Source organism: Canis lupus, chromosome 27 (assembly GCF_048164855.1).
Source record: "Canis lupus baileyi chromosome 27, mCanLup2.hap1, whole genome shotgun sequence".
In the NCBI taxonomy this organism is placed as follows: Eukaryota; Metazoa; Chordata; class Mammalia; order Carnivora; family Canidae; genus Canis; species Canis lupus.
In genome coordinates, this window is record NC_132864.1 from 31,128,696 (window position 1) to 31,155,895 (window position 27,200).

The 27,200-nt window shown below is 39.8% G+C and overlaps 1 protein-coding gene across 14 annotated transcripts in view; it reads right to left on the reverse strand.

Annotated features, from left to right (window-relative positions):
* Positions 1-27,200, reverse strand: part of PRR14L (proline rich 14 like) — a 55,623-nt gene that overhangs the window by 24,435 nt on the left and 3,988 nt on the right. For 9 of the 14 annotated variants that reach the window (XM_072803344.1, XM_072803349.1, XM_072803346.1 and 6 more), the window contains 2 exons: positions 22,167-22,692; positions 8,338-8,410 (listed from right to left, as the gene is read on the reverse strand). In XM_072803344.1, the coding sequence (XP_072659445.1) occupies positions 8,338-8,410; positions 22,167-22,640 (547 nt within the window). In that variant the 5' untranslated portion in view covers positions 22,641-22,692. Of the gene's footprint in view, positions 1-655; positions 777-8,337; positions 8,411-22,166; positions 22,693-27,200 lie in introns of those variants that run through there. The other 5 variants (XM_072803353.1, XM_072803354.1, XM_072803352.1 and 2 more) reach the window with 2 other exon arrangements.

Consider the following 27,200-nt stretch of genomic DNA (forward strand, 5'->3'; position numbering starts at 1 on the left):
CCATAAGCTAATAATTATGAAGCTGAGTGACAGATATATGTAGGTTTAGTACATTTTCTACTTTTTAATAAATTTAAATTTTCTACTATGAAACATTAAAAAACAAAAAATATTTTTAAGCAGAATGTAAATGCAATTCATAAAGAAGTTTTACTGTACAGTGTCTCTTGAAATCCTAGGTAAAAGATGAAGTATAAAGAAGCTCCCTAAACTTGTTAATCTACAGAAAGTATTTTTATCCTTGCTCTTTTTGGAAAACACCAAGCTATATATATGCACATGTGTATATGTATATTTGGATGCCTACACACGTAACAAAATACCTGCACTAAACAGATAAAGCTAAATGTAAACCAACCTAAAGATCTAATTCTCACTAGAATATAAATTCCATGAGGGTAAGGATCATGATTGTCTTGATCTTTCTCCTTCCCTACTGCCCAGCATAAAACCCAGTATAAAATAGCACTCAACCAATGCTATCAATAGTGTTTTCTTAGAGCTTCTCTACCCATGTCTCAACTGGTACTAAGAGCAGCAATTCTGAGAGAAAAGAATGGCAACGCTGAAGGCAGGTGGGCTCTGTGATAGCACTTACCTCTCTGAGTAAGTTTCAGTTTCCGCCTTTGAAAAAGAGGGTATGAAGTACACTTACCTCAGTGCTACTTTGAGGATTAAATTAAATAATATATGTAAGACACCACCTGGTACAGTGCCTGCCATTTAAAGAAAAAGTGCTTTTCCTTTGCTCTGCTTTCTTTCTTATCTTACTGGACCTGAGAACAGTTAAAATGATAAACTTAATAACTATGCTAGGATAGGACACAGTGTTTAAAAATATCTAGAGTCAACAAATACTAGATGGATCAATGTGTACTGGATTCCACAAGCTTGCACAGATTTCAATTATTGACATAAGGCAGCCTTGAAATCCTAATGCCCCACAAAAAGCACATATCTTTTTGAAATTAGCTTACTAATTCATAGCAGACACATCATAGCAGACAATTCTATCTCATTCACAAATTTCTAAGCGCATTTAACCCAAATGGTTTAGTGAATCTTTTCACTGTACGCTATGGCATTCATTAAGCCATTCCTGTAAATTCTGGCCCTTTCCATTCTATTGCAGCACCATCCTAGTTGAATCCTTCATTTTATCTGCTCGGAAAACTTCAAAATTCTTCACCCATCCCCAAACTGTTGACTGTGCAAGTTATTCTACCCCAGAGTCTTTACCTGCTGGAAGAACACCGGTTTCTCAACTTAGCTGAGAATCTTAGGGAGGAAGCAGGGGAACAGTCATTTATCTCCTAGGTGGTGCAATGCCAAAGGCTGGGTGGGAAACAGGTTGTGTACACTGACTTTAAAATCTCAAAGAATTTTAAAGGAAAGTTTGAGGCAATTACATTTATTAGAAAGCATTCTAAAGGCTATGGAACACTGACCCAGGCCTCTTCTGTAATATGGGGACAAAGATGATACCCGCTTTGCAGAACTTATAAAGACGAGTTAATACATGTAGAGCTCTTAGAAGTGCCAGAGTCCACATTTGGTTGGGGTTAGCCACTCCCTTGGGTTCCTACTCCCTTGCACAAATATCTCTAGTAAAACCCCTGTGATAGTGTTTTCTCAGTTATTTGTTTAATATATCACCTCTGTGAGACTGGAGCACTGACCTTGGCACATAGCAGGTACATAAGAGATACTGTCTGAATGAAGAATGAGAAAGTTAGGGAAGTTGTTCAAAGTATTAGGTTTACTCCATCTAGCAACTCCACTTCTGGGTATATATCTAAAGGAAATGAAATCACTATTCTGAAAAGATATCTGCACTGTCATGTTCACTGTAGCATTATTTACAGAGGGTGAGACATGGAAACAACCCTAAGTATCCACTAATGAATGAATGGATAAAGAAAATGTGGTATATTAAAAAAAAAAAAAGTATTTAGGTATCCTAGAGGGTGGAACATATAACATACTCTGTGAAGTACAGGCCCATTTTCAGAAGTACAGGCATTTCATGACTTCAGCTGAAGGCCGTAGATTTGTTGTTTTATAATAACTGTTTAAAGAGTGCTTATATTTGCAGAAACTGACAAACTAATCCTAAAACTCAAATGAAGATGCAAGAGACATGTAACAGCCAAAATGATCTTGAAAAAGAACAAAGATGGTAGATTTACACTTTCTGATTTCAAAAACAAAGTTGCAGTAATATAGGCAGTGTGGCACTGGCAAAGGATAGATTTAATAAAGAGCAAGGGAATTAGAACTGAGAATCCATAAAGAAACTCTGACATTTATAGTTAGTCAACCGATTTTTGACAAAGGAACCAAGAAGAACAGCTTTTCAACTATTGGTACTGGGACAACTGGATATCCACATGTAAATAAATATATTTGGACTCTGTCTCACATCACACACACAAAATATTAAAAGCAGATCAGATAACTGAATGTAAGAGCTGAAACTATAAAACTCTTAGAAGAAAACACAAGAGTAAATCTTCATGATTTTGGTAATGATTTCTTAGCTAAGATATTGAAACACAGTGATAAAAAGAGTAAAAAGAAGACTGGTATGTTGCATTTCATCAAAACTAAAATCTTGGGGAGCCTTGAATGGCTCAGTTGGTTAAGTGTTTGACTCTTGATTTCGGCTCAGGTCATGATCTCAAGGTCTTGAGATGGAGCCCCATGTTGGGCATGAAGGCTGCTTAGGATTCTGTCTGCCACTCTCCCTCCGCTCCACCCCCCCTACAAGACAACCCTACAAGCTATTGTCACCTCCTTAGCTTCCCTGACCACTGAACATTTGGCTTTCCAAATTACAAATGAATTAACAATGAAAAAGGATTCAACTCCTTAACTGGAGCTCATATATTGCTGGTAGGAATCCCAAAGGGTACAACCACTCTAGAAAACTTATAAACACATTTTCCAAATGATCCAGCAGTGTCATGCCTAGGTATTTGCCCAGGTGAAATCATAATTCATGTTCACGTTAAAACTTGTACACAAGTGTTCAATGCAGCTTTATTCATAACTGCCAAAACTGGAAACTCCAATTTCCCTCAAATGGGAAATAAACAAGCTATGATACAACTAGACAACAGAATATTCTTCAGCAATAAGAAGCAATGAAGTACTGATACACACAGCTGTATGGATGAATCTTAAATTCTATGCTAAAGAAGCATAGACTCAAAGGCTTCTCCTCTATGATTACATTTATAGGACATTTTGGAAAAAGTAAACTATAGGGACAGAAAAAAGATTGGTGGCTGCTAATAGCTGAGGCTGTCAAGAGGGATGCACCATAAAAGAAGCCTGTAAGAAATCACTGGAGTGATGGAAATGTTCTGTATCTTGACTGTGGTGAAGTTACATACACAACTGTGTTTGCTGAAACTCACACGGCTGTACAGACACAAAAAAGCGTAAATTTTATTTTATTATTTTATTTTTTAAGAGATTTTATTTATTTATTCATGAGAGACACAGAGTGAGAGAGGCGGAGACACAGGCAGAGGGAGAAGCAGGCTCCATGCAGGGAGCCTGACATGGGATTTGATCCTGGATCTCCAGGATCATGCCCTGGGCTGAAGGCGGTGCTAAACCGCTGGGCCACCTGGGCTGCCCCAAAAGCGTGAATTTTAGTGTAGTTAAGTTATACCTTAATTTAAGAGAAGTAAAAAAAAAAAAAATTCAGTTCCCAAAATGTCTACACTTCTTTCACATTGTCTATTAAATGGGTGTGGTACTGGCTGATAATTCAACTTTTCCCCCCTAAAATGTGAACTGTAGGAGGAAAATGACGTAAATAGGGAATATAAACAAGAAATATTCTTTCCAAGTTATATATATATTTAAAAATCAATAAACTGCAAGAGTCTAGATGCATACAAAGCATAAGGAGTTTATTAATGGGGTTCATTCCATCTACCCATAATGCTTAATTTATTCACATGACAGACATACAGGGTTTTAAAAGATCATTTCAACTTTAATTCTTTCAAATAATTCAAACTATATAGTTCCCAAACTTATATATTTTTTTCTCTCCTTGACGCTTTCACCTCTACATCAAAATGTATTCCTTCAAATGCTCTTCCGATTTCTTGTGACTCTCCTACTTCAGAGAATTCCCAAATGAGCCTTCATGGAGATTGCTACTGTGGGAATTAAGTCACAACCTTCCTAAACCAAGCCAGTTACAAGGAACTCTTGGGGAAAAAAAATACAATAGAAACAAACAAAAAAACTTTAATATAAAATATTAAACAGAATTATGGCGAAAAAGCCACAGCAGCAGAAAGGGAGAGACAGCAGTCAGTGCCTGACAGGAGGACATACTCCCTTTGTGAAATGGCCCCTCAACCAACACCCAACACTGCTCCCCCATGCCCAATTCTCATGGATCTGCCCTCACCAATAGAGAAATAAGGAACAATCTGTGAAATAGCATCCCACCAATTAAAGATGACTTTAATTAACATATTAACACAAATGCCCTTTTATTTTTTTTATTTTTAAAGACTTATTTATTCATTCATTCATTCATTCATTCATTCATTCATAAGAGACACAAGAGAGAGAGGCAGAGACATAGGCAGAGGGAGAAGCAGGCTCTTTGTAGGGAGCCCGATGTGAAACTCAATCTCGGATCCCAGGATCACACCCTGAGCAGAAGGCAGATGCCCAACCGCTAAGCCACCCAGGCATCCCCACAAATGTCCTTTTAAAGTGTTAAGCTTGGGGCACCTGAGCCTTTGGCTCAGGGCATGATCCCTGGGTCCCGGGATCGAGTCTTGCAACGGGCTCCCTTCAGGGAGTCTGCTTCTCTCTCTGCCTATGTCTCTGCCTCTCTCTGTGTCTCTCATGAATAAATAAACTATGTTTAAAAAAAAAAAAAGTGTTAAGCTTGTTCTAATTTCACCTAACTGAGCCACAGCAGAAAGGACTGTAAAGAACCTTAAAATTCTGCATACTAAAATAAATAAATAAATAAATAAAAATAAAAATATCTGCATACTATGCTAACTTGGAAGTACTATGACTAGGACATTTATTTAGAGAAGGCAAAACAATACATCAAAGGGAGAGTGTGGTAGCCTTAGGTTCACTTGCTGAACACCTCAGCGCAGGGGAGCCAAATTCATTCCTCGGGAAATTTATAAATTATCACACGGCACTGGACCTTCCAGGTGCCTCCATTTAGAAAAAGCAAAACTGAATATAAATAAAACTATATAAGCAATTTGTGCAGCATTCAACAGAGCAGATACTTAAAGGTAGGAAGGACTTACTAGTTTTTATCAGGAAGATCTACATCTAATATGTGCAGGGCCAGGATCTGGGGCAGAGTGAAAATTCTGCAGCTGGGGCCCCCAGAGAGAGTGTAAAACTGTTTCCAAGAAACATTACTTACTTCTCAATTCTGTAGTAAATGAAAAGGTTGCCAGATGCTTGACCTTAACCCTGGCAAAGCGAGCTGAGATGCTGGCCAGACTACAGTAGAGCATGTGTATCTGTTTAATTGAAATCCAGGGCAGCAGCTTGTATGTTCAATTCTTTCAAGAACCTGCCTGTATAGAACCTTCCTTTCTGCCTTGGTATGATTGGTTGGGCGGAGCCTGTTCCCTTGTGCTCAACAAAGAGACACATTGGAAGGATCTTTGGAGACTGAATGGAAGAACATATCACAGTTAGGCACTAGGTCACTGCTGCTAAAAACTCTAGTAGAGCTCCTGTTTTCAAGTTCCTCCGTCTCAAACTGAGAACCGTGCACACACAGCTTTGGGCAAGAAAAGTAATTCGTTTTCCCAATTTAAGTCATTAAAGAAAAATGGTGGGGATCCCTGGGTGGCTCAGCAGTTTAGCGTCTGCCTTTGGCCCAGGGCGTGATCCTGGAGTCCCGGGATTGAGTCCCAGGTCAGGCTCCCGGCATGGGCCTGCTTCTCCCTCCTCCTGTGTCTCTGCCTCTCTCTCTCTCTCTCTCTATGTCTATCATAAATAAATAAATCTTTAAAAAATAAATAAATAAAAAATAAAGAATGGTATTAGGATAGGAAGAAAAGTGCCACAAAGTAGTTTATCTGAAGATATTGAAAAATATCTTCTGAAAAGAAGAGCTCATCTTATCCATGTCCAATGCAGACCAGACTTTTAGGTAAACAGTAACAAAGTAAGTCTGAGAAGGCAGATTTCCTCATAGAAAATAACTGATTCTCCTGTTTTTGTTTGTGTTTTTTTTAAAAGATTCTTTTTTTTTTTTTAATTTTTATTTATTTATGATAGGCACACAGAGAGAGAGAGGAGAGAGAGGAGAGAGGCAGAGACACAGGCAGAGGGAGAAGCAGGCTCCACGCACCGGGAGCCTGACGTGGGATTCGATCCCAGGTCTCCAGGATCGCGCCCTGGGCCAAAGGCAGGCGCTAAACCGCTGCGCCACCCAGGGATCCCAAAAGATTCTTTTTTTTTTAAAGTAATCTCTACACTCAACATGGGGCTCAAACCTACAAACCCAAGATCAAGAATGCATGCTCTACCAACTGAGCCAGCCACGTACCTCCTTTTTTTCTCTATTAAATAATTTCTATGATCAACATGGGGCTCAAAAACTCATGACCCCAAGATCAAGAGTCACATGCTTTACCGACTGAGCCAGCCAGGCACCCCCTAATTCTCCTGTTTAACGGTCACTTCAGTTTTGTTTTTTCATTTTAAGATTTTATTTATTTATTCATGAGAGACAGAGAGAGAGAGAGGCAGAGACACAGGGAGAGAGAGAAGCAGGCTCCATGCAGGGAGCCCAATGTGGGACTTGATCCTGGGATCCTGCCCGGAGTCAAACGCAGATGCTCAACTGCTGAACCACCCAGGCCTCCCATCAGTTCAGTTGTTATATGAAATGTAGTTCAACAAATAGAACCAAACTTTATGCTAAGATGTGGGTGAAAATATACCAAAGACTCAATACAGCAATGCTGGAACCTTGCTGAGAAAATATTTTGGGGGGGAAAAGGGGCTAAAATGGTCCCAAGTAAGGTCCTAGGAACTGAGTGAGACATGTACAAAAGGACATTTCTCATCTTCAGAGTTTTAATCTATACTGGACAGTCAAGTCTTTGAGCCACAGAGGAAATATCTAGCAGCGGAAGCAGGGTGATAAACTGGGACAAGTGCCCTTTCTCTTAAGGACAATTTGTGCTTCCTTTTCTGTCTAGGCTGCCAAGAAGCAGAGAGTCAATTCTGATGTTTTATCACAGTAACAAAATGTTCATATAATTACACACACTTGCTCTATTTTCTCTGTTTTTTGTAGTTTTGATTACTCTATATTTTTAACCTTAATTACATAATATATACACATAATTCTCTCTAAAGTCACCTAAAATTATTTTCAGCCTGGGGAGAAAATCTTGGCTCAGCATTCTCTTTCTTTGGGTGTCAGTTTCCTCCTCAATCAATCAATCAATCAATCAATCAATCAAAAGGTGGTATCTCAGATGACTGTATCCATTTATTGTTCTGAGAAGCAAAACAAAGTAATGGAACTGAAACTGCTTCGACAATTCTTTTTTTTTTTTTTTTAAGATTTTATTTATTTATTCATGAGAGACACAGAGAGAAAGAGAGGCAGAGACACAGGCAGAGGGAGAAGCAGGCTCCATGCAGGGAGCTCGACATGGGACTCGATCCCAGGTCTCCAGGATCACACCTGAGGCTGCAGGCGGCACTAAGCTGCTGCGCCACGCCACCAGGGCGCCCTGCTTTGACAATTCTCAAGGTGACCTGTAGTGAATGCTGCTTTCTCCCTTCCCTGCCCAGGGGAACAAAAACAGGATGCACTTCACAGTGCTGCACTGGACTGGGTCAATTCCTCCCCTTCCATGTTAACCTTTCCAAACAGGCAGTTTAGTTTAATAAAATCAAATAAAAGATTTCACACTAATAGGGATTCATTATATAGAAGGGGGAAGCAAATTATTGTCAAAACTAAGGCACTCCTTGGGGTAGCTGGCTGGCTCAATTGGAAGATCACATGACTCTTGATCTCAGGGTCGTGAGTTCGAGCCCCATACTGGGGGTATAGTTTATTCAAAACCAAACCAAACAAAACCAAACAAAAAACCCCCAAGAGAACCTAAGTCACTGCTTGATAATATTAGGTGTCTTCAAGTATGTCAATGGGTAATAGCAAGATTTTCCATAGTTAAGTCCATCTTGCAAGGCAGGGACTTGCAATCCCAATGCAAAACAGAAACTGTGAACTAAAATAATGAGTGTAATAAGTGGAAAAGGAAAAGACTAGAGAAAAATAAATACCTTTGCTCCTCAGACAATCTTCAGGGAGGCCCGTGCATAAATGTTCTTTGCTTGACTGCATCAGGAGGTCTTCCTGCAGAAAGAAAATCCAGTGGTCAGAGGGGATTCAGATACCTGAGCTCATGCAATTACCATCTGAGAAACTTGTTTATGACTCTTGGAAATTTGCTAGCAGCCACAAAGATTGGCAACTGAAGGAAACCTCAAATTTAAAGAAATCAATAAAAACTGACACTTCTCTAGAATTTGAGCTTGAAAAGCCAAGTTTCCTGAGGTCTAGACAATAACAGAGGCTTAAAATGCTGACCTGCAGCTCTAAACAAAAACCTATTAAATACCTTCTGAATCAAGAAACACGTTGCAATGTAACCTTAATTTCACCTGAAAGGAAATATCACCCAAACTAGGGATGCCTGGGTGGCTCAGCGGTTGAGTGTCTGCCTTTAGCTCAAGGTGTGATCCCAGAGTTCCAGGATCGAGTCCCACATCAGGTCCCTGCATGGAGCCTGCTTCTCCCTCTGCCTGTGTCTTTGCCTCTGTGTGTGTGTGTCTCATGAATAAATAAATCCTTAAGAAAAAAAAAAGATAACCAGTTTTCTCCTACAGAAGGAATTCAGAAAAATGGGAGAGATCAGTGGCAGAATGTGCATCTAATGGCAGCAAATGGCTTCAAGCCCCAGGAGGGAAGGGCTTACCAACTAGGAGACATTGACAGACCTAAGATCCCTGCTTATGCTAAAGCTCTCCTTCTGAGTCACCTCTTTTCCCCAGCCCTAAGATTTAAGGGTTTTTTTTCACATTGATTTAATTGTTAAGTGAAAGATACTGACATGGTATGTTTCTAAATCTACAGATAGTAATACCATTACCACAACTTTTGATAATTTTTACAGCACTTTGAACAAACAAACCCAAAGCAAGCAAAAGTCATTTGGACCCTAAGCAAAGTTCTGTAGTAGAAACAGAACCCAGGACAGGGAGGGAAGATAAAAACAATGGCAAGAACAGGTGGATACAGGCAGAAATAAAACATTATCTTTGGAACTCAGAGCATAGACTATCATATGTGAAGCAGAACTATTCTTTCATTTCCTTAGTGTGGAATACTTTTGCAAAGCATGAACTTAAAAATAAGTATCTTCCAGATAACTTATGGTAACACTACCATGTTTGACAAAGAAGTATGAGTTCTAGCATGATGTCAGACTGAACTTATTTGTAAAGAAGAGAAAGCTCTTACTTACCATAGAAGGAATGATGGGATTATAAAATCACCACTGGGCGACCATCACAGTAATAATTATTTCAACCAAGAATCATCAATGGATGTTAAAACTAGTGGCTAAAAGTTTGAATGAGAAACAAAAATATTTACATAGTCTCAAAATCTCTCTCCACAGATACTTAATAATTCCATAGGGGAAAACAGTAACTTCAGAGTGGAGAAACCTAGCTGACTCCATCTGAACTAAGCAACCAACTTCACTTCCCAGGAACGAAGCACCCTAAAGCCATGTGCCTCCTGAGAGAACGCACCAAGCAACAACATCATTTCTGTGGAATTCTTGCTGCCAAAATGCATAATCAGAATCTAATCATGAGGAAACATCAAAGAAGTCCAAATTGAGGGAAATTCTACAAAATAAATGGCCTGTATTCTTCAAAAGTGTCAAGGTCATGGCTGAGGAATTGTTACATATTATTGGAGATTAAAGAGACGTGCCAACTGAATGCCACAAGTGATCCTAAGATTTTTCCTAGACCAAAAAAACCATTTTCTTTTCTTTTGCTACAAAAGACATCAATACAACAATTGCCCAAATTTGAATATGGTCTGTAGATTAAATAAATAAAAATGCGTCGATCAGTGTATTTTTGATCTGCTTTATTTTGATCAATATACTGTGGTCATGTAATAGAATGTCTTTGCTAGGAAATACACATTGAAGTATTTAGGCATCATGTCTGCAACTATACTCTCAAATTATTTTATTATTTTATTTTTTTACTCTCAAATTATTAAAAAAAAAGCAAATGTGGCAAAATGTTAAACTGAGGAATCTGCATGAAGGGTATTATAGGAATTCTTTGTACTATTTGTGCAACTTTTCTGTAAGTCTCAAATTATTTCAAAATTAGAGGCTATGGCAACATCTTTATTTGTTGTTATTTGATCCTTTCTCCAAAATGATTCTTCTCTCGGTGTTCCAGTTCTCAGGGTGAACATCTGGGGTATGGCATTAGATGCTATTTAGAATTATTTTTTTCAGGTTAATACTTTATAAAAAAAGGCAGAGTTCTGGAGTAAAAGATTATGGAATGAGGAGTCAGACAGGGCTCTGTTTCAACTTCAGGACTCCTACCTACTAGCTATACGCACTAAGAACAAGCTTAGTGGCTGTAAGAATGGGGACCATAGTAACACCTAGTAAGATGCCCTGTCAGCACTGGTGTTCCATAAAATAGAAGCTCCCATCATCCATTAGACCTTAGACACTTGTTATCCCCTTCTGTGAAAAAGGCCAAATAGGACTATCACCGATAGATCCTAGTATGTTATCCGGAGTGACTAAGCTTTTCTGGGTCTAAAAGGACCTCTGCAAATTGGGAGCTGAGCTCCAGTCAGCAACATACAGCTTCCATATAGTTCCTTCAGAATAAACTGTGATGAGCTTGTGCAACTAAACATATTGGCTTCTACCCTTGGAAGGGTTGCTAGAATTTTAGTTTTGCTCTACCTGCTACTCCAAGGTTCTTAGCTGAACACTCAAAATACCCTGGTGGAGTGCCAAGCCAACTGCTTCAGTCACATCCCCTTCTCCTTGGTTAGTCATGATATGTAGTAGGGAAGGAGAGAAGCAGAAGCTAGAAATAAGTGATTTCCCTCTCCCTCTGCCTTGCTGACTTTTCTTAAAAGGTTCTGAGTTAAGAACTCTTAAATGGCTGAAGACCCTATAAAGTTTGAAGTCTCAGATATGATCAGAAATTGACTGGGTTAAAAAGGAAACAGTGTTAGGCTGAGGTCAGATATGAGAGACTCCTGCCCCCCTCAATTACCACCACCACAGTAGTGGGTAATCTCCATATCAGGTAGGAACTCTACCAAGTCTGGGCCTCAAATGTAGATGAGAGAACAGAACAGCCCACCTACAAGCAGTGGACATGTAGCATAAATGATCCTGTAACTCCCCCAACCCCCTCGATATCAGCTAATCATATAATAAACAGTTGCAGAAATTTATCAATTTCTTTTTCCTATAGTACTTTATCAGCTAAATATTCTAGCTTTCAGGATTTTTAGAGGTAGAGTCCTAAATATTTCTTCTTCCACCTAGATTCTGCAAAATCTGTTTTGAATGAATCAACTTCCAAGATGAAAGTTCACATGGATCCTTCTTTCACCCATCAAGTGAGATAACTGTTATAGTTTATAATACTCTATTAGGTGCAAAAAGGAAGAAATGACACACAGAACAGTACAAATTAATCTTTCAAATCAACAGCAAACAGATTCTCTGCCTTGCACATTCAACATATCCTCCTCCTGCCAAGTGCTTTGAATCAAAATCAACTTTTTTTTTTTTTTTTTTTTTCAAAATCAACTTTTGATACTTCAAAGTTGTGGCAGATTTTAGAAAGGTCTTGAAAAACTGTTCTTACTCTTCACCTAAAATCTTATTTCCCGGGCAGCCCCAGTGGTGCAGCGGTTTAGTGCCGCCTGCAGCCCAGGGCGTGATCCTGGAGACCCTGGATTGAGTCCCACATCAGGCTCTCTGCATGGTGCCTGCTTCTCCCTCTGCCTGTGTCTCTGCCTCCCTCCCTCTCTCTCTCTCTCTGTCTCTATGAATAAATAAAAAATCTTAAAAAAAAATCTTACTCCCCATTAAAAGCTGTGTGTCCTGGAAAAGATGCAATTCTCTGATTTGTTGCTTTGAATCTAGTTTAGAGTAGGAGAACACAAATATCTAAAGGAAGGAAATGAATATACATCAGGTTATTCAGCTTTTATAAGTAGGCTAGTTACAATCTCCTCAGGGCCTGATTTATCTCTGAGCTGTGAGCCCTGCTTATAACCAAACTCCACTGAGCTCCTCCAAATTTGAGCTTCCTGAGCTGGAGGCAGAGGCAGATAAGTAAGGAAGGGCAGTGACTGCCTCGTCTTCAGATGGGGCTGTCTATACACTGGAGTGTACAAAGATAGGCTAACAATATGGCACAAATGAGATACTTCCTACAACCTGGCTTGTAGAAATAGCCATTTATGTTCATAGTAAAGAATACTCTAGGGCAGCCTGAGTGGCTCAGTGGTTTAGTGCTGCCTTCGACCTAGGGTGTGATCCTGGAGACCCAGGATCAAGTCCCACATTGGGCTCCCTGAATGGAGCCTGCTTCTCTCTCTGCCTGTGTCTCTGCCTCCCTCCCCCCCACCCCCGCTCTCTCTCTCTCTCTGTCTCTCATTAATGAATAAATAAAATCTAAAAAAATAATACTTTGAAAATAAAAGAAACTTTCGTATCTCTAGATGGATCTTTGTTTCCTACCCTTGCATATTTAGAAAGGAACTGCTGTAGAACAGTAATTTTAAATCATCTTTACAGAGCTTAAAAAAGAATTTTCCTTCGTGTATTTCAATTCAGGGAAACAACTGGTAATTTTAAATAAGGCAGAGATCACCTTGGCTTGCAAAGGCATCTGATGATATTCCCCCACAATGATTATCTGAGAGCTGCTATAATAATTAGGAGAGTTCTTTTTAAAAAAAAAAAAAAACTTTATTTATCCATGACAGACACAGAGAGATAAAGAGAGAGAGGCAGAGACACGAGCAGAGGGAGAAGCAGGCCCCATGCAGGGAGCCCGACATGGGATTTGATCCCAGGACTCCAGGATCACGCCCTGGGCTGAAGGCGGCGCTAAACCACTTAGCCACCCAGGCTGCCCAATTAGGAGAGTTCTATGTCTCAGTAACATGCCACTAGTGCTTTGGGCAATTGTCTGTCACTTTTAACAACAGGAGATGTCAGGGCAAACCATCACTGTGGGGATGACAGTACCCTGGCAGAACTGGAGAACAGGTTATGGCCACCAGTTTAACTACTAATAGCATGAAGTTCAGATTTTTTCCACCTTTAAATATTCCAAAGTGAATTCCTTCCACCACCATATCCCTTTAAGCAAATAGCAAGCTCCTATACACTACCGCAAATTTCATCTAAGACCACAGATTCTTAGGATAAGAAGTAAATAAGCTTAATGGGCATTTACTTCAATAGCCTTTAAGTGAAGTCACACAAATTGCACAAGAATGGGTCTGATTAGGACGTCTGGGTGGCTCAGTGGTTGAGCGTCTGCTTTTGGCTCAGGTCATGATCCCAGGATCTGGGATCAAGTCCCACACTGGGTTCCTCGTAGGGAGCCTGCTTCTCCCTCTGCCTATGTCTCTGCCTCTCTCTGTCTCTCATGAATAAATAAAATCTTAAAAAATATATATAATTGGGTCTGATGAACATGCCATTAAAAAACCAGTTTCTCCAACAGCATAATATGGTTCAAGTGATCAACAGCCATTGTGTGTCTTTACATAATGTCTTCTGTCCAGATAGCTTCAAGTATCGGTCAAAAATGTATACTGACTTTTCATGTACACAGCTAACAGATAATAGACAATCAGAACTTTTCTGTGTCTGTTTTGAGTACAAATAAAGTTTCAAATCCTGGAACCAAAGCTTTTATAACACATTCAACCTAGGCACATCAACTGCTGAGAGAAAAAGAAAAAGTAAAGTAATAAACATCCTACAACTTATACCTAAGCACCAAGAAAAACAAACAGAAAATGAAGCATATGGAGGGGACAAAAACCCCACACTGTATAGTTTTCAATGTTAAATCATCTACATGGAATATCACATATCCATCTCTATCTTTTTTTAAAAGATTTTTAAAAAAATTATTAGAATGCACACAAGTGGGGGGAGGAGCAGAGGGAGAAGCAGACTCCTCGCGGAGCCAGGAGTCGAACTTGGGGCTTGATCCCAGGACTCTGAAACCATGACCTGAGCTGAAGGCAAACGCCTAATCAACTGAGCCACCCAGGCACCCTGTACCCATGTCTTATTCTTAAATAACATCAATCTGGTCCACAACCCGGCCTGTAACATCTGCATGCACCAGAGTTGTCGACCTTTGTCCCACAAGTGAGTTCAGAACTGAATTCTTTCTTTCACCATTCAGTCTGGCTCTTGCAGCTGTCCCCGCCACTGTGCCTGTTCTGATACCTTTCCCCTCCTTCCTTTTTCGCCTTTCTTCTCTCCTCCTCAATAACAGAGTGGTTCCCGATCAAAGCTCCAAATTATTAGTTATAAGCTTTTATGCCTTTTTGACATAATCATAAGGCAGGAAAGAATTATTTTTGCTGGCTTTCTTTTTAATGATTGAAGTATTTCATGATTAGAAGATTTAAAATTTTTTTAAGTGGATCCTTAAAAAAATGTCACAAAAGGACAAAGAATATAAAATTCCACTATGATGAAAGTCCCTAGTATAGACGGACTCTTAGACAGAAAGGAGAATTTTACCACCATAAAACAAGCAAAAAAAGTTAGCACCAACATTAAAAAGTTGCTTCATAACACATATTTTGTTGTTTTTTCTTTTGACAACAACAACAAAAATCTATCATTACTTTAAGTGAGATAAAGTGAATGAAATGAATATTTAACAAAATCTGTTTAAGTTTCATCAGAAACCATGATATAGGAAAGTACAAACTTCTAAAAATTGGCACAGTCCTTATCCTTGAACTGGGAAATTCACCAAGTAGATCGGACTCTGTTAAATTCATTCGTTTCATATGATGCACGCCCTGAAAGCCTGGGTCTTTCACAATTACAGCAAGTTCTTATTGCTGGAGTCAGGTTCTACTGAAGTCACTACCTTTCCTGTCATGATGGATTCTGGTCCAGAGAGAACACAGAGGAGTGGGTAAAGTAGAAATCTTTAGGTACTCTCCTGCAAACCAGAGCCAGTGCCCAACTATGGGTCTCTTTGCTTGTTTGAGATGCAGAACAGCTGGAGGAAAAGAACTTTATGGAAAGCTGCTCAAGGCTATTAGAAATAAATCACAGAACCCTGGGATGGGAAAAGAACAGCACTCAGGTTGCTTGTCCAAACCAGAAACCCCTCTGCTATATTCCTGACATTCAGTCATTCAGTCTCTTCATAAACATCACTTCCCTACACAACCTATTTCTAGACTGGTGGAGATGTTAAAAAGTACCTTTTCTACTGACTTAAATTCTGTGTCCCTCAAGCAAAAAGGGTTTTTGGTTTTTGTTTTATCATTTTTACTATTATATAAAAAGTTTATATTATAAAGTTTTAAATGTTTTTAAACAATTTAGAGGTAATTTCTCTCAGATGTATAAAAAAGTCTGCAAATATTGTTCAAAAAATTTCCTGTAGTCTTCATCCAGCTTTCCTTTTTTTTTTTTTTTTTTTTAAGATTTTTATTTATTCATTCATGAGAGACACAGAGAGAGGCAGAGACACAGGCAGAGGGAGAAGCAGGTTCCATGCAGGGAGCCTGATGTGGGACTCAATCCCGGGACTCCAGGATCATGACCTGGGCTGAAGGCAGCACTAAACTGCTGAGCCACCAGGGCTGCCCCATCCGCTTTCCTTAATGTTATCATCTTATACATAACCACAATAGAGTTATTAAGGTCAATAAACTATTGATACAATTCTAACTACAGAATTTACTCAAATCTTATTAAAGGCTTCCTTAAGTCCTTTTTCAGGACCTGTATCCAATGATGCATTTAGTAATCATGTTTCAAGTTCCCCCTTAAACTGAGATAGTTCCTCGAGGAGATATTCATCTTTTGTGACTTTGACACTTAAAAAGAAAGTCCCTTGATCTGGGTTTGATGTTTCATCATTAGATTCTGGTTATATTTGGGGGGCAGGAATCTCACAGAAATGATGCTGGTTCTTGGTCATTCCTCTTAAGAGGTACATGGTTTTGGGGTGTCTCACTCCTACGGAGGTGAACTTCCATCACTTGGTTCAGGTGGGGTCTGTCAGGTTTCTCTATGGTGGAGTGATTCTCTTTTGTATACCTTGTAATGATTCTGTTACTTTGTAATTATTTAATATTTTATATGAGACATATTTAGAGACAATGTAAATACTTGTTTTTCATTTAAACTTTTAGTCACGAGTTTTAACATCCATTGAGGATTCTTGATTGAGATGACTATTACTGTAATGGTTGCCAAATGGGAGATTTATTTCCATAATTCCATTTATGAATCAGAATTCTTTAAGAGCTTTCTTTTTTCAAGTTATTTATTCAATTATTTTATATCTGCATGGGCTCACGATACTTGCCTTATATTATGGGTTGTAATTCATTATTATCTTATTTAAGCTCAAATTGGCCCAGTGTTAACCACTGGGAGCCCCTTCACATTGGCTCCTGTGTCCTTTTGATATGTCTCCATAATTTTCTGAGTGATTAACCACAAATTGTTCCAGGCTCATCTTGTATTTTTCCCTGTGCTAGACTCCAAAACATTTCCCCAAAAAGTCTTGGTTCCTTACATTGGAATATGTTATTTAGAAACCAAGAACTGGGTGCAAGGTGTGCTCACTGCTATAAGATGTCACTGCCTTTATACTCCACCTCACATTCCCATACATATATAGTATTTCTGTACCTATCTACATATATTAAAAACCAGAAGTTCATACTGCTATCTCCAATTCTATTTCCTCACCACTAGGACCAGTTCATTCTAGCCTCACCCCCGCCCTCACCTGTAATTTCTGCTAGTGAGAAACCTAGCTTGCTCTCATTATCCACCATATTTACCTATTTGCTCACTCCTAGAACACGCATACAGTAGTTTAGGAGTTGCTAAGCCACATCCCTGTGAAAAACAAATTTACTAAAATTTGGAGCACACGGGTGGCTCAGTTGATTAGGCGTCTAACTCTTGATTTTGGCTTAGGTCATGATCTCAGGATCAGGAGAGAGAGCCTCACGTCAGGCTCTGTGCTGCGTATGGAGCCTAGTTAAGATTCTCTTTCCCTCTTGCTCTGTCCCTCCCCCCCCTTCGCCCTGCATACATGCTCACGCTCTTTCTCTCTCTCTCTCTCTCAAAAAAAAAAAAAAATGTTTTGGGTTTATTGGATTTAGACTTAAAAGTCGAAATACTGTTTCCCAAAGCTATTTGGGTCACTTTTCTTCTTCATCCCCCCCTCCCTTAGTATGGTTTCATTATTCATTTGTTAAGAGTCATCCGTTGGAGTTTTTATTCAATTTTGGGTTCCCTCACAACCTGGTTGTCTAATTAGTTATTTTTTCAAGTAAAGCCTCAGAACTATACTCAGATGTATAGTTGTACCAAACATGTACTCAGAATAAGATGTACTCAGAGAAGTATACTTCCTCCTGTTCCTTCTATCCCATTCCCATGCTCTCTACCCTGCTCCCACTGGCTTCAAACCCATTCATTTCTGGTTTATCCTTCCTGTGTGTATGTATATGTGTGTGTTTTATACAAACGAGGAGATACTTGTATACTCATCTCCCCTACTTTCTTGAATGGGAGGATACAGTAGATGTTTACTTGCCCTTTGCTCTTTTCATTAACCAGTATATCTTAGTTTGAAGAAAAAAAGTTAACATAGTAAGCCTGTTATCCTTAGAAAGGCCTGCTTGCAAGGGTGGCCTGGGCTCATCTGGGAACTTAGATTTTGGGAGAGTTTCCAACATTTTCTAAGGATAAGAGTGGCTTGGTGCACCCATATGACAATGGTGTTTGTGTTGAACACCTGCTTTCCTTCTGGAAGTCTGGAATTTTGTTATGTGCCAGGCAGAGGATGCTCATATGACCAGCCCCTAGTAAAACCCCTGGGCTCTAACAAGCTTTCATGGTAGACATTTCATATGTGTTGTCATTGTTTGTTCTTGGAAAAGACTGTGTGTGTGTGGGGGGGGAGGACTACCCTGGGAGAGGACTCTTGGAAGCTATAGCACCTGATATTTTCTGAACTTTGCACCATGCTTCTCCTTTGCTGATTGCTTTATACCCATTTGTTACAATTAATCTTAGCTACAAGTATGACCATGTGCTGAGTGAGTCCTATGAGTTCCAGTGAATCCCCAAACCTGGAGGTGGTCCTGAGGAGCCATGACACACCTGGAAATCACCCCATATCAGTACATGGAGATCCTCAATTCTTTATTACAGGAGCATAGTGCCCCATGTATGGATGCTCCATATACACACTACAGTTTATTCAGCCTCTTCTCTATATGTGGACATTTACATTGATTCTAACATTTTGCAATGCTACAAACAGTAACTTTGGGTATATGTATTTCTATAATTTGGAGGTGTATATTTGGGGTAGATTCCTAGAAATGAGAGTGCTGGGTCAACAGGTGAGAGCATATGCATTCTGGTTAGGTGTAGCCAAATTCCTCTTCTGAAAGGTTCTATCAGTATGCATTCCCACCAACAACATGTGAGAACACCTTTTTCCTCACAGCCTTGCCAATAAGATATGTTGCCATAATTTTTCATTTTCTCCAATCTGTTAAGTAAAAAGTGGTATTTTGATTGTTTAAAACTACATATCTCTAATTATAAGTGAGATTGACTACCTCTTCATGTGTTTAAGAATACACACATCAACATACACACACACACACACACACACACACACACAAACATGAATCATCTATTCAAGTCTTTCCTTCATTTTTCTATTGGGTTTTCTTTTCTTTCTTTCTTTCTTCTTTCTTTCTTTCTTTCTTTCCTTCCTTCCTTCCTTCCTTCCTTCTTTTCTTTTCTTTCTTTTTCTTTCTTTCTTTCTTTCTTTCTTTCTTTTTCTTTCTTTCCTTTCTTTCTTTCTTTCTTTCTTTCTTTCTTTCTTTCTTTCTTTCTTTCTTTCTTTCTTTCTTTCTTTCTTTCTTTCTTTCTTTCTTTCTTTTCCTATTGGGTTTTCCATTCCTCAATCAAAGAGTTCTTTATATATCAGTGGGGAGCTGGTCTGCCTTGGTCAGTAGAGCATTCAACTCTTGATCTCAGAGTTGTAAGTTTGAACCCCATGTTGGGTATAAAAAATACTTAAAAATAAAATCTTAAAAAAAAAAAGAGAGGGAGAGCTCTTTATGGGGTGGCTGGGTGGCTCAGTTGGTTAAGTGTCTGTCTTTGGCTCAGGTCATAAAGCCAGGGTCCTAGGACTGAGCCCTGCTCAGCAGGGAGCCTGCTTCTTCCTCTCCTTCTGCCCCTCCCTCTGCTCACACGTTCATTGCTCTCTTGCGCATGCTCTCTAATAAATAAACAAAATCTTTAAAAAAGGGAGTTCTTTACATATTAGAGAGGGAAGTCCTTTATCTGTGATATATATTGCAAAATATTCTCCTAATTCATCAACTGTTTTTGTCTGTTTGTTCTGCCAATCTAGCAAGAATTCTTATCTTGATATCCAAAGATGCCTAGGCTCTAAAAACCTTCTAAAATAGTGGTATCCTTTTCTGAGAGATCAGAAAAGCATTCATTCAGATTTTCAAAGGGTCCTGTGACCTGAGAATGACTGAGCTACATACACTATATCTTCTACAGAGCCTAACTGTGCCAAACAGAACCACTTCTGCTTGACAGCTCTCCAAATTATTGAAGGCTTCTCTTACTTGATTCTTCTTTTATAGGACACACCCTAGCAACTGGCCTCCAATGCTTATTTTCAGTTTTCTGTCATTAGTGCTAATTCTTTTTTTTTTTTTATTTTTATTTATGATAGTCACAGAGAGAGAGAGAGAAAGGCAGAGACACAGGGAGAAGCAGGCTCCATGCACCGGGAGCCTGATGTGGGACTCGATCCCGGGTCTACAGGATCGCGCCCTGGGCCAAAGGCAGGCGCTAAACCACTGCGCCACCCAGGGACCCCCTTTTTTTTTTTTTTTATGTGCTAATTCTTTATCATGAATGCATTTCTGGCTTTCTATACTCTGCCTACACATGATACGTGACACCAGGCTCAGCATGGGGAGGAGAGGACATGATCACTTTGGCCAGTGACCCCAACACTGACACATTCCTTGCTTCCCCTCTGCCCTCTCCACCTCCAGGGGCATCCTAAGCTAATCTGAGTGCTGGGGGGAGGAGAGAGGACTGTGAGTGTGATATTCTAGGTACACAACAGAGTATGTACTGTCTATGCCTGCTTTCATGCTACAAGGGCAGAGCTGAGTAGTTCTGACAGAGACCCTATGGCCACAGTAAAAAGTAATACTGGTCCAGGGACAGATCCTATATTTATTTTTATTTTTATTAATTTTTATTTATTTATTTATGATAGTCAGAGAGAGAGAGAGGCAAAGACACAGGCAGAGGGAGAAGCAGGCTCCATGCACCGGGAGCCCGACGTGGGATTTGATCCCGGGTCTCCAGGATCGCGCCCTGGGCCAAAGGCAGGCACCAAACCGCTGTGCCACCCAGGGATCCCGAGCCCACCATTTCAAGAAGAAACTTCTATCTAGATCTTGAATCTATTACTTCACTTATATTTTTAAGGGCAGATCATCATAGCATAAAATCTGTTATGTTACTTAATTACTTCTATCTAAAGATTAATCTATTCTTAACTATGGTCAACATATGAAGCCTACTAACAACAATCAATTGCCCTGTAACCTATGTAAACAAATGACATATTTACAAGGTGGGAAATAGAGCTTAGTCCGGAAAGCCCAGATAATATTAATTTATTTGTGGGTCTAGAGTGGGGGGTTGGCAAACTATAGACCACGGGTCAGTACCTTATAAAAAAGGTTTACTGAAATAGAGCCATTTATGTACTATCTATGCCTGCTTTCATGCTACAAGGGCAGAGCTGAGTAGTTCTGACAGAGACCCTATGGCCTACAAAGTCTAAAATATTTACAATATGGCCCTGTACAGAAAAAAAAGTTTGCTGAACCCTGGTCTAAGGCATCATCCGTAGGAGAAAGTAAGTTTTCTAGTGTACTTAGCAGGTATATTCCTTTAGGAATCTGGGTTCCTCGGGCTACCACAGCTCACTAATCATTAGTCCTACTTATGTAAACCGTATTAATTTCACACTTACAGAGACTGATTTCCACATAGGCTTGCCTACAGGGAGAACACATACTGACCAGCCAGTGTGACCATTCCTACCAAGTAATGATTCCACTTTTCACTATGAATTAAAGAAATGGCTTTCTGACTTATACTTTAGTCTCTCATGAGGTAGATTATTAGCATGGGTCAGTCTTTTGGAGACAATAACCTCTAATATGCTTGAAAATAAAAGTCGTTTCTAGACCTACAAAATTAAGGACCAGCTCCTAAAATATGGAGGATCCTAAAATATGGAGATCCCTCTAGGGACCTATGAAGCCCTACCTGGGTTAGCAAAGTCCCTCAGAGATTTCTCTGTGATATGTCCCTCCATCCTATTCATGATGCTACCAAAACTTAAGGAATGAGTACCCATCATTTCTTAAAATCAGATGCAGAAATATCACATAGAAACTCAACATTCCACATACAGTAGCTGCTTCAGAGAAGTGACACTTTTTCATTAGATAAGCACTTTCTCTCAAGTGTCTCATGTGACACAAATGTTTTAAAACATCGTCAAAAGAAAATTAACATCAAAATCAACATTTTGGAAATGTTTCAAGAAAAAATCATAAGCTACCTGTCAGCATCTGTACTTTATCAAGTGAAGTGTTACTCTGGAAAGCTGTCATTCACACTCATCTGAATTGAGATCTCATGTCTTACCTGACTTAGGCTGATCTTTTCTTCAGCAGCTGTGGAATGTTGATGTGGGTCTTCCTTTGCTCCCTCACAGGGGTCTCTTACAATTTCCGCCTGGTCCCCTTGATCTCTGAAGACCTTTAGCTCCACGCTCTTGGTTTTCTCTTTCCTATCCAAGATCCCAGAAGCCACAGAACCTCCTGCTGTGGAGTCCACCAGCCCACACCGCCCAGGCTCACCCCCATGATCCAAGGTGCCAGAAGTTTCTTCACAACAACTTTCCGCACGAGTCCTCTGCAGCTCCAAGGGCACTGCCCTACTCTGACTTATAAGAGAGCTTGAGGCTCCAGGTTTTACATCTGGAATCACACTTGGCTCAGGGTCAGCATGAAGCTCTTTGGAGACACTCACAGGGAGTTCAGAGTATAATTCCTGTACCACGGCAGACATGGAGGAATCAAGTGGAACTGGCTGAGTCTCTACTCCGGATGACAGCATTAGGGCAGATGGAAGATTATGGAGTCAAGTCTTTTACATCAAACGGTTCACCCTGACACAAATCAAAGGAAGGGATAAAAGTTTAAAATCTTACAGGGTAGAAGAAAGCTGCTTCAGCTAAAACTGGCTAAAATAAGGTGAAAAAATTCCACCTCAAATGCTGGCAACATCTGGCACCAAACATCCTCCTTAAAGACTGTGAGTAGAAAAATAAATATCTTAAACCTTTAATAGACATTTGTCTAATCTCAACTCAAATACTGCCTTATAAACAATTCCAATTTAAACCTGGAGGGCCAGCAAATGTAGATGAGAATAAGACATGTCTAAGCACCCAAGGATAGAATTGATGTAAATTAGAAGATAAAGATGATTGTCTACTTGTTTTCAGGGCATGAACCTTGCCTATTCTGTTCATTGCTATTTCTCTACTGCCTGGGAGAGGTGCTTGTCATACAGAAGGTATTCAGTAAATACTTGCTGAATGAACATATACTGAGGGATTCTGAGGAATCTGATATACTGACTTTTCCTCAAGAAGAATTCTCTATGAAAGAAAGTATAGAGACAACAGAATTCCATTCCTTTACTGCTTACCAAACACTTGAGCTGTATCTATCCAGACTGGCACAAGACACTACTAAACCAGATCTTTAGCAGAATCCTCTCTGACTGATTCAGCATCTTGAGATTTTCCAAGCGCCTTCACAGATACAACATATTTGAATTTCACAACCCCGTGAACAAAGCAGAGCCACTATCACCATCCCACTACAGATCCTAACATAGGATCTGAAGAGGTAAAAGTGACCTGCCTAAAACATTACAGGGTTCTCCGAGGAGGGGGCAGGGGAAACCCAAGGGACTTTAACAGTGTTGGAAATGTTTCAATTCTTGCACCGGAGAGTGGAAACGGGTTATTTGCTAAAATACGTATGCTTGTGTAGTTCATAAAAAGACATTATTAAAGTTAACACACACATGCAAGCACACAGGAGCATGCATGCACACGCGCACACAGACACACATACAGCTAGGAAATAGTACATTTGGAACCAGGGTTTCATGATTGGTAATTTTTCCATTTTAGTCTACCAAGTGTGTGTAGTTTCCACAACAAAATCCACTTTGACTTAGCCAAGGTGGAAACTAGTTAACCAAATAAGATACTATATGCTTTCATTCTTGATACCTTCCCTAATCCTAACAAAAGGAGAGAAAACGTAAGCAATTTCTGGCAACTGAGTTCATAGCAAGGATTTATCTGAGGTATTGATGGCAAATCCCTTTGGCCAAAACATACACAGGAAAGGATATTTCAAAGAGACAGCAGATTTCTACTCCCTACCACTTACTAACATCCATCTTTACCAAAATAAACCTATTACATACAAGCAAAATCCATTGCTGGCTACCAAACTGTTTTGAGTTGTCTTACCTTCTCTCCACTGATCACATTCAGATTTCTGAGCAAGAGGGACTCTCCAATATACCATGTAAATTTTTACAATTCAGTTCCCCTGGACCCTGTTTCTATTCCTGCCCTGAATTTCTGGGGGAGTCTACACATGTCACTTAAACAAGACACTTGGCTCTGCCTCTAGGTTAAGAAGTAACCGCTCCTTGAATATTCCTGGGTTTAAAGACTGAAAGATTGTAATACTTCCTCCTTGCACAGAAGGTCCCATCTTTTGACCTGTGCTATCAAGACTGAAGCTGGGGGGCGGGGGGGAGAGGGGGCACCTAGGTGGCCAGTGGTTGAGCATCTCTGCCTTTGGTTCAGGTTGTGATCCTGGGGTCCTGGGATCAAGTCCCTCATCAGGCTCCCTTCAGGGAGCCTACTTCTCCCTCTGCCTATGTCTCTGCCTCTCTCTCCGTGTCTCTCATAAATAAATAAAAAAAAATCTTAAAAAAAAAAAAAAGAAAAAGAAAAAGACTGAAGCTGGGGGCTGAGGTGAGACAGATGACAGACAGGTCCTTTCATTTTGGGCCATTCTGTCTTTCTTCTGCTTTCCCAACCTGTGGTGGATTATTTACTTACTCACGTTCCTATGCTTTCATCTACTGGGTGTCCCTAATGTTTTGAAGGACTCCTCCCCAAACATAAAAGTATGTAACATTACACCACTAATTTAAATACTAGAAATTACAGGAAATCAGACTGCTAGTCCATTCAGTTTAAAGAACACAGGAGGGCTGATGGAAAAATTTTAATCCAAAAAAGCAGCAAGGAGGGCAGCCCTGGTGGCGCAGCGATTTGGCGCCGCCTGCAGCCTGTGGTGTGATCCTGGAGACCCGGAATCAAGTCCCACATCGGGCTCCCTGCATGGAGCCTGCTTCTCCCTCTCCCTGAGTCTCTGCCTCTCTCTCTGTGTGTGTCTATGAATAAATAAAATCTTAAAAAACAAAACAAAAAAAAGCAGCAAGGAGAAATAAACTGTTGTGTCCGGGAGTATGGTGATAATCAAAAGAGACACTTTCATAAATGGTGCTCACAAAATGTATCATTTTTGGGGCTACAATCCTCCCCTTTTTCCTCTAGCTCCTGGATATTTTTAGGAGCACCTTTATTTATTTTTTTAAAGGTTTTATTTATTTATTCATGAGAGACACAGAGAGAGAGAGAGGCAGAGATATAAGCAGAGGGAGAAGCAGGCTCCTCGCAGGGAGCCCAATGTGGGACTTGTTTCCAATACGGGATCACGCCCTAAGCCCAAGGCAGACAGATGCTCAACCAGTGAGCCACCCAGGTGTCCCTTTAGGGGACCTTTAAAGTTTAGGCCACTTAGTGTGTGTGTTAATAGCTGAAGTAGAATTGCTACTGCACACCAAAAAAAGGGGAGGAGGTGCCCAATTTTCATTTGGTTCAGTTTCCCTTTCCCAACAACAGACCCAATCTAGTTTTTGGTTATCACCACATACAGACCGGAAGAATAAGTGCAGGAAAGGATACTGTCAAACAGCAGGTTTGTTGATGGAGATAGGCTCCCTGGCTCTCTATTATCACATATGCAAGAGGTCCTCTCGCTTGCCTGCACAAAAGTGTGAGCATTCTCAAAAGTTTAATCCTTGACACACCTCCCCATTCCAGGCTTCACTTTTTTGATGACCTCACCTCTTTTATAACCTTTCTACTATGCAGATGACTCAAAACTATCCCTTTAAGTATAGGTGACCACATGAGCCAACAATTCTACTACTAGGTATACATGCACAAAAACTAGTACCCAAATGTTTGTTAGCAGCACTATTCACAACAGCCAAAAAGTAGAAACAGCTTACATGCCCATGAACTGATGAATGGATAAACAAAGTGGTATATCCATACAATAGTATATTACTTGGCTGTAAAAAAGGATGAAATACTGATCTGATACAACGTGGGTGAACCTTGAAGACATTATGGTAAATAAGATACCCAGTCACAACGAATCATATATTATAAGAACTCATTTATATAAAACAACCAGAGGAGGCAAATCTAAGGAGTCAGAAAGCGAATTACTGGTTGCTCAGTGAGAGATGGGAAAACTGGAAGTGACTGCTAACAGAGTTTCTTTTGGGGGCAATAAAAATGTTCTAAAATTGATTGTTGATATGGTTACAAAACTCTGTGACTAGGCTAAAAACCAATGAATTATATAAGTTGATGAATTGTATGACATGTAAATTATATCTGAAAGCTGATTTAAAACAAAAACAAAAATAAAAATATCTGTCCCCAGCCACCATCTCTTCTCAAATTCCTGACCAATATTTCATTTATAAGGAAGGTACCCCTCCCAAACTTAACATATCTATGATGGAACCCATTTAACCCGATGAATAATTGAGTCTTATTACATACAAACAGCTATGAGAAACGAAGATGAGTAAGATGTTCTCAGTAAACTTACATGTTTATTTTTTATCATGTTGCCTCTCTTGGTAACAACACTCCCATTATTCTAGGGCTCAGACTTGAACATCTAGACAGAACTATATCTGACCTTCTACTTGTCACATTAGCACTTGCAGTCCATGGACTCAACTCCTACGGTATCTCTAACAAATCACACTCCTTTCCATCCCCATGGTCCCAATTCAAGATTTGTTCCAAACACAGGACCATGCACAAAAACATATTTGCTAAACAGATCTGTATCATGAAGAGGCAATACCGATAATCACATAGAATGGTTCAAAATATTCTTCAAGGAATACAGTGCCATTACATTTCCTATGCATCTACACTGTAAACTGGCATTGGCCAAAACAGAATTTTAAAGCTTTGGTTCCCCTGAAATAACATCCAATTTACAAAAGCCAAACACCACAAAGCTATCATCTCTTGAAACCTGTTTGTTAAAGATATCGTTCTAAGAATTTTCAACCTATGAAACAACTAAGCACACTGGCCATTGAAGCAAAGCAGACTTCTCTCCTTTTCTCCTTGCCCCATCCTGGGTCCTCAAGTTTCTGAGCAGTATCTGAAGTTGAGTCACCCAGAATAGGTGAGTGTCTCGCTGGAACCATGAGAGTTGAAGTATATTTAGATGCAAGCTTAGAGTAGCAGATTAA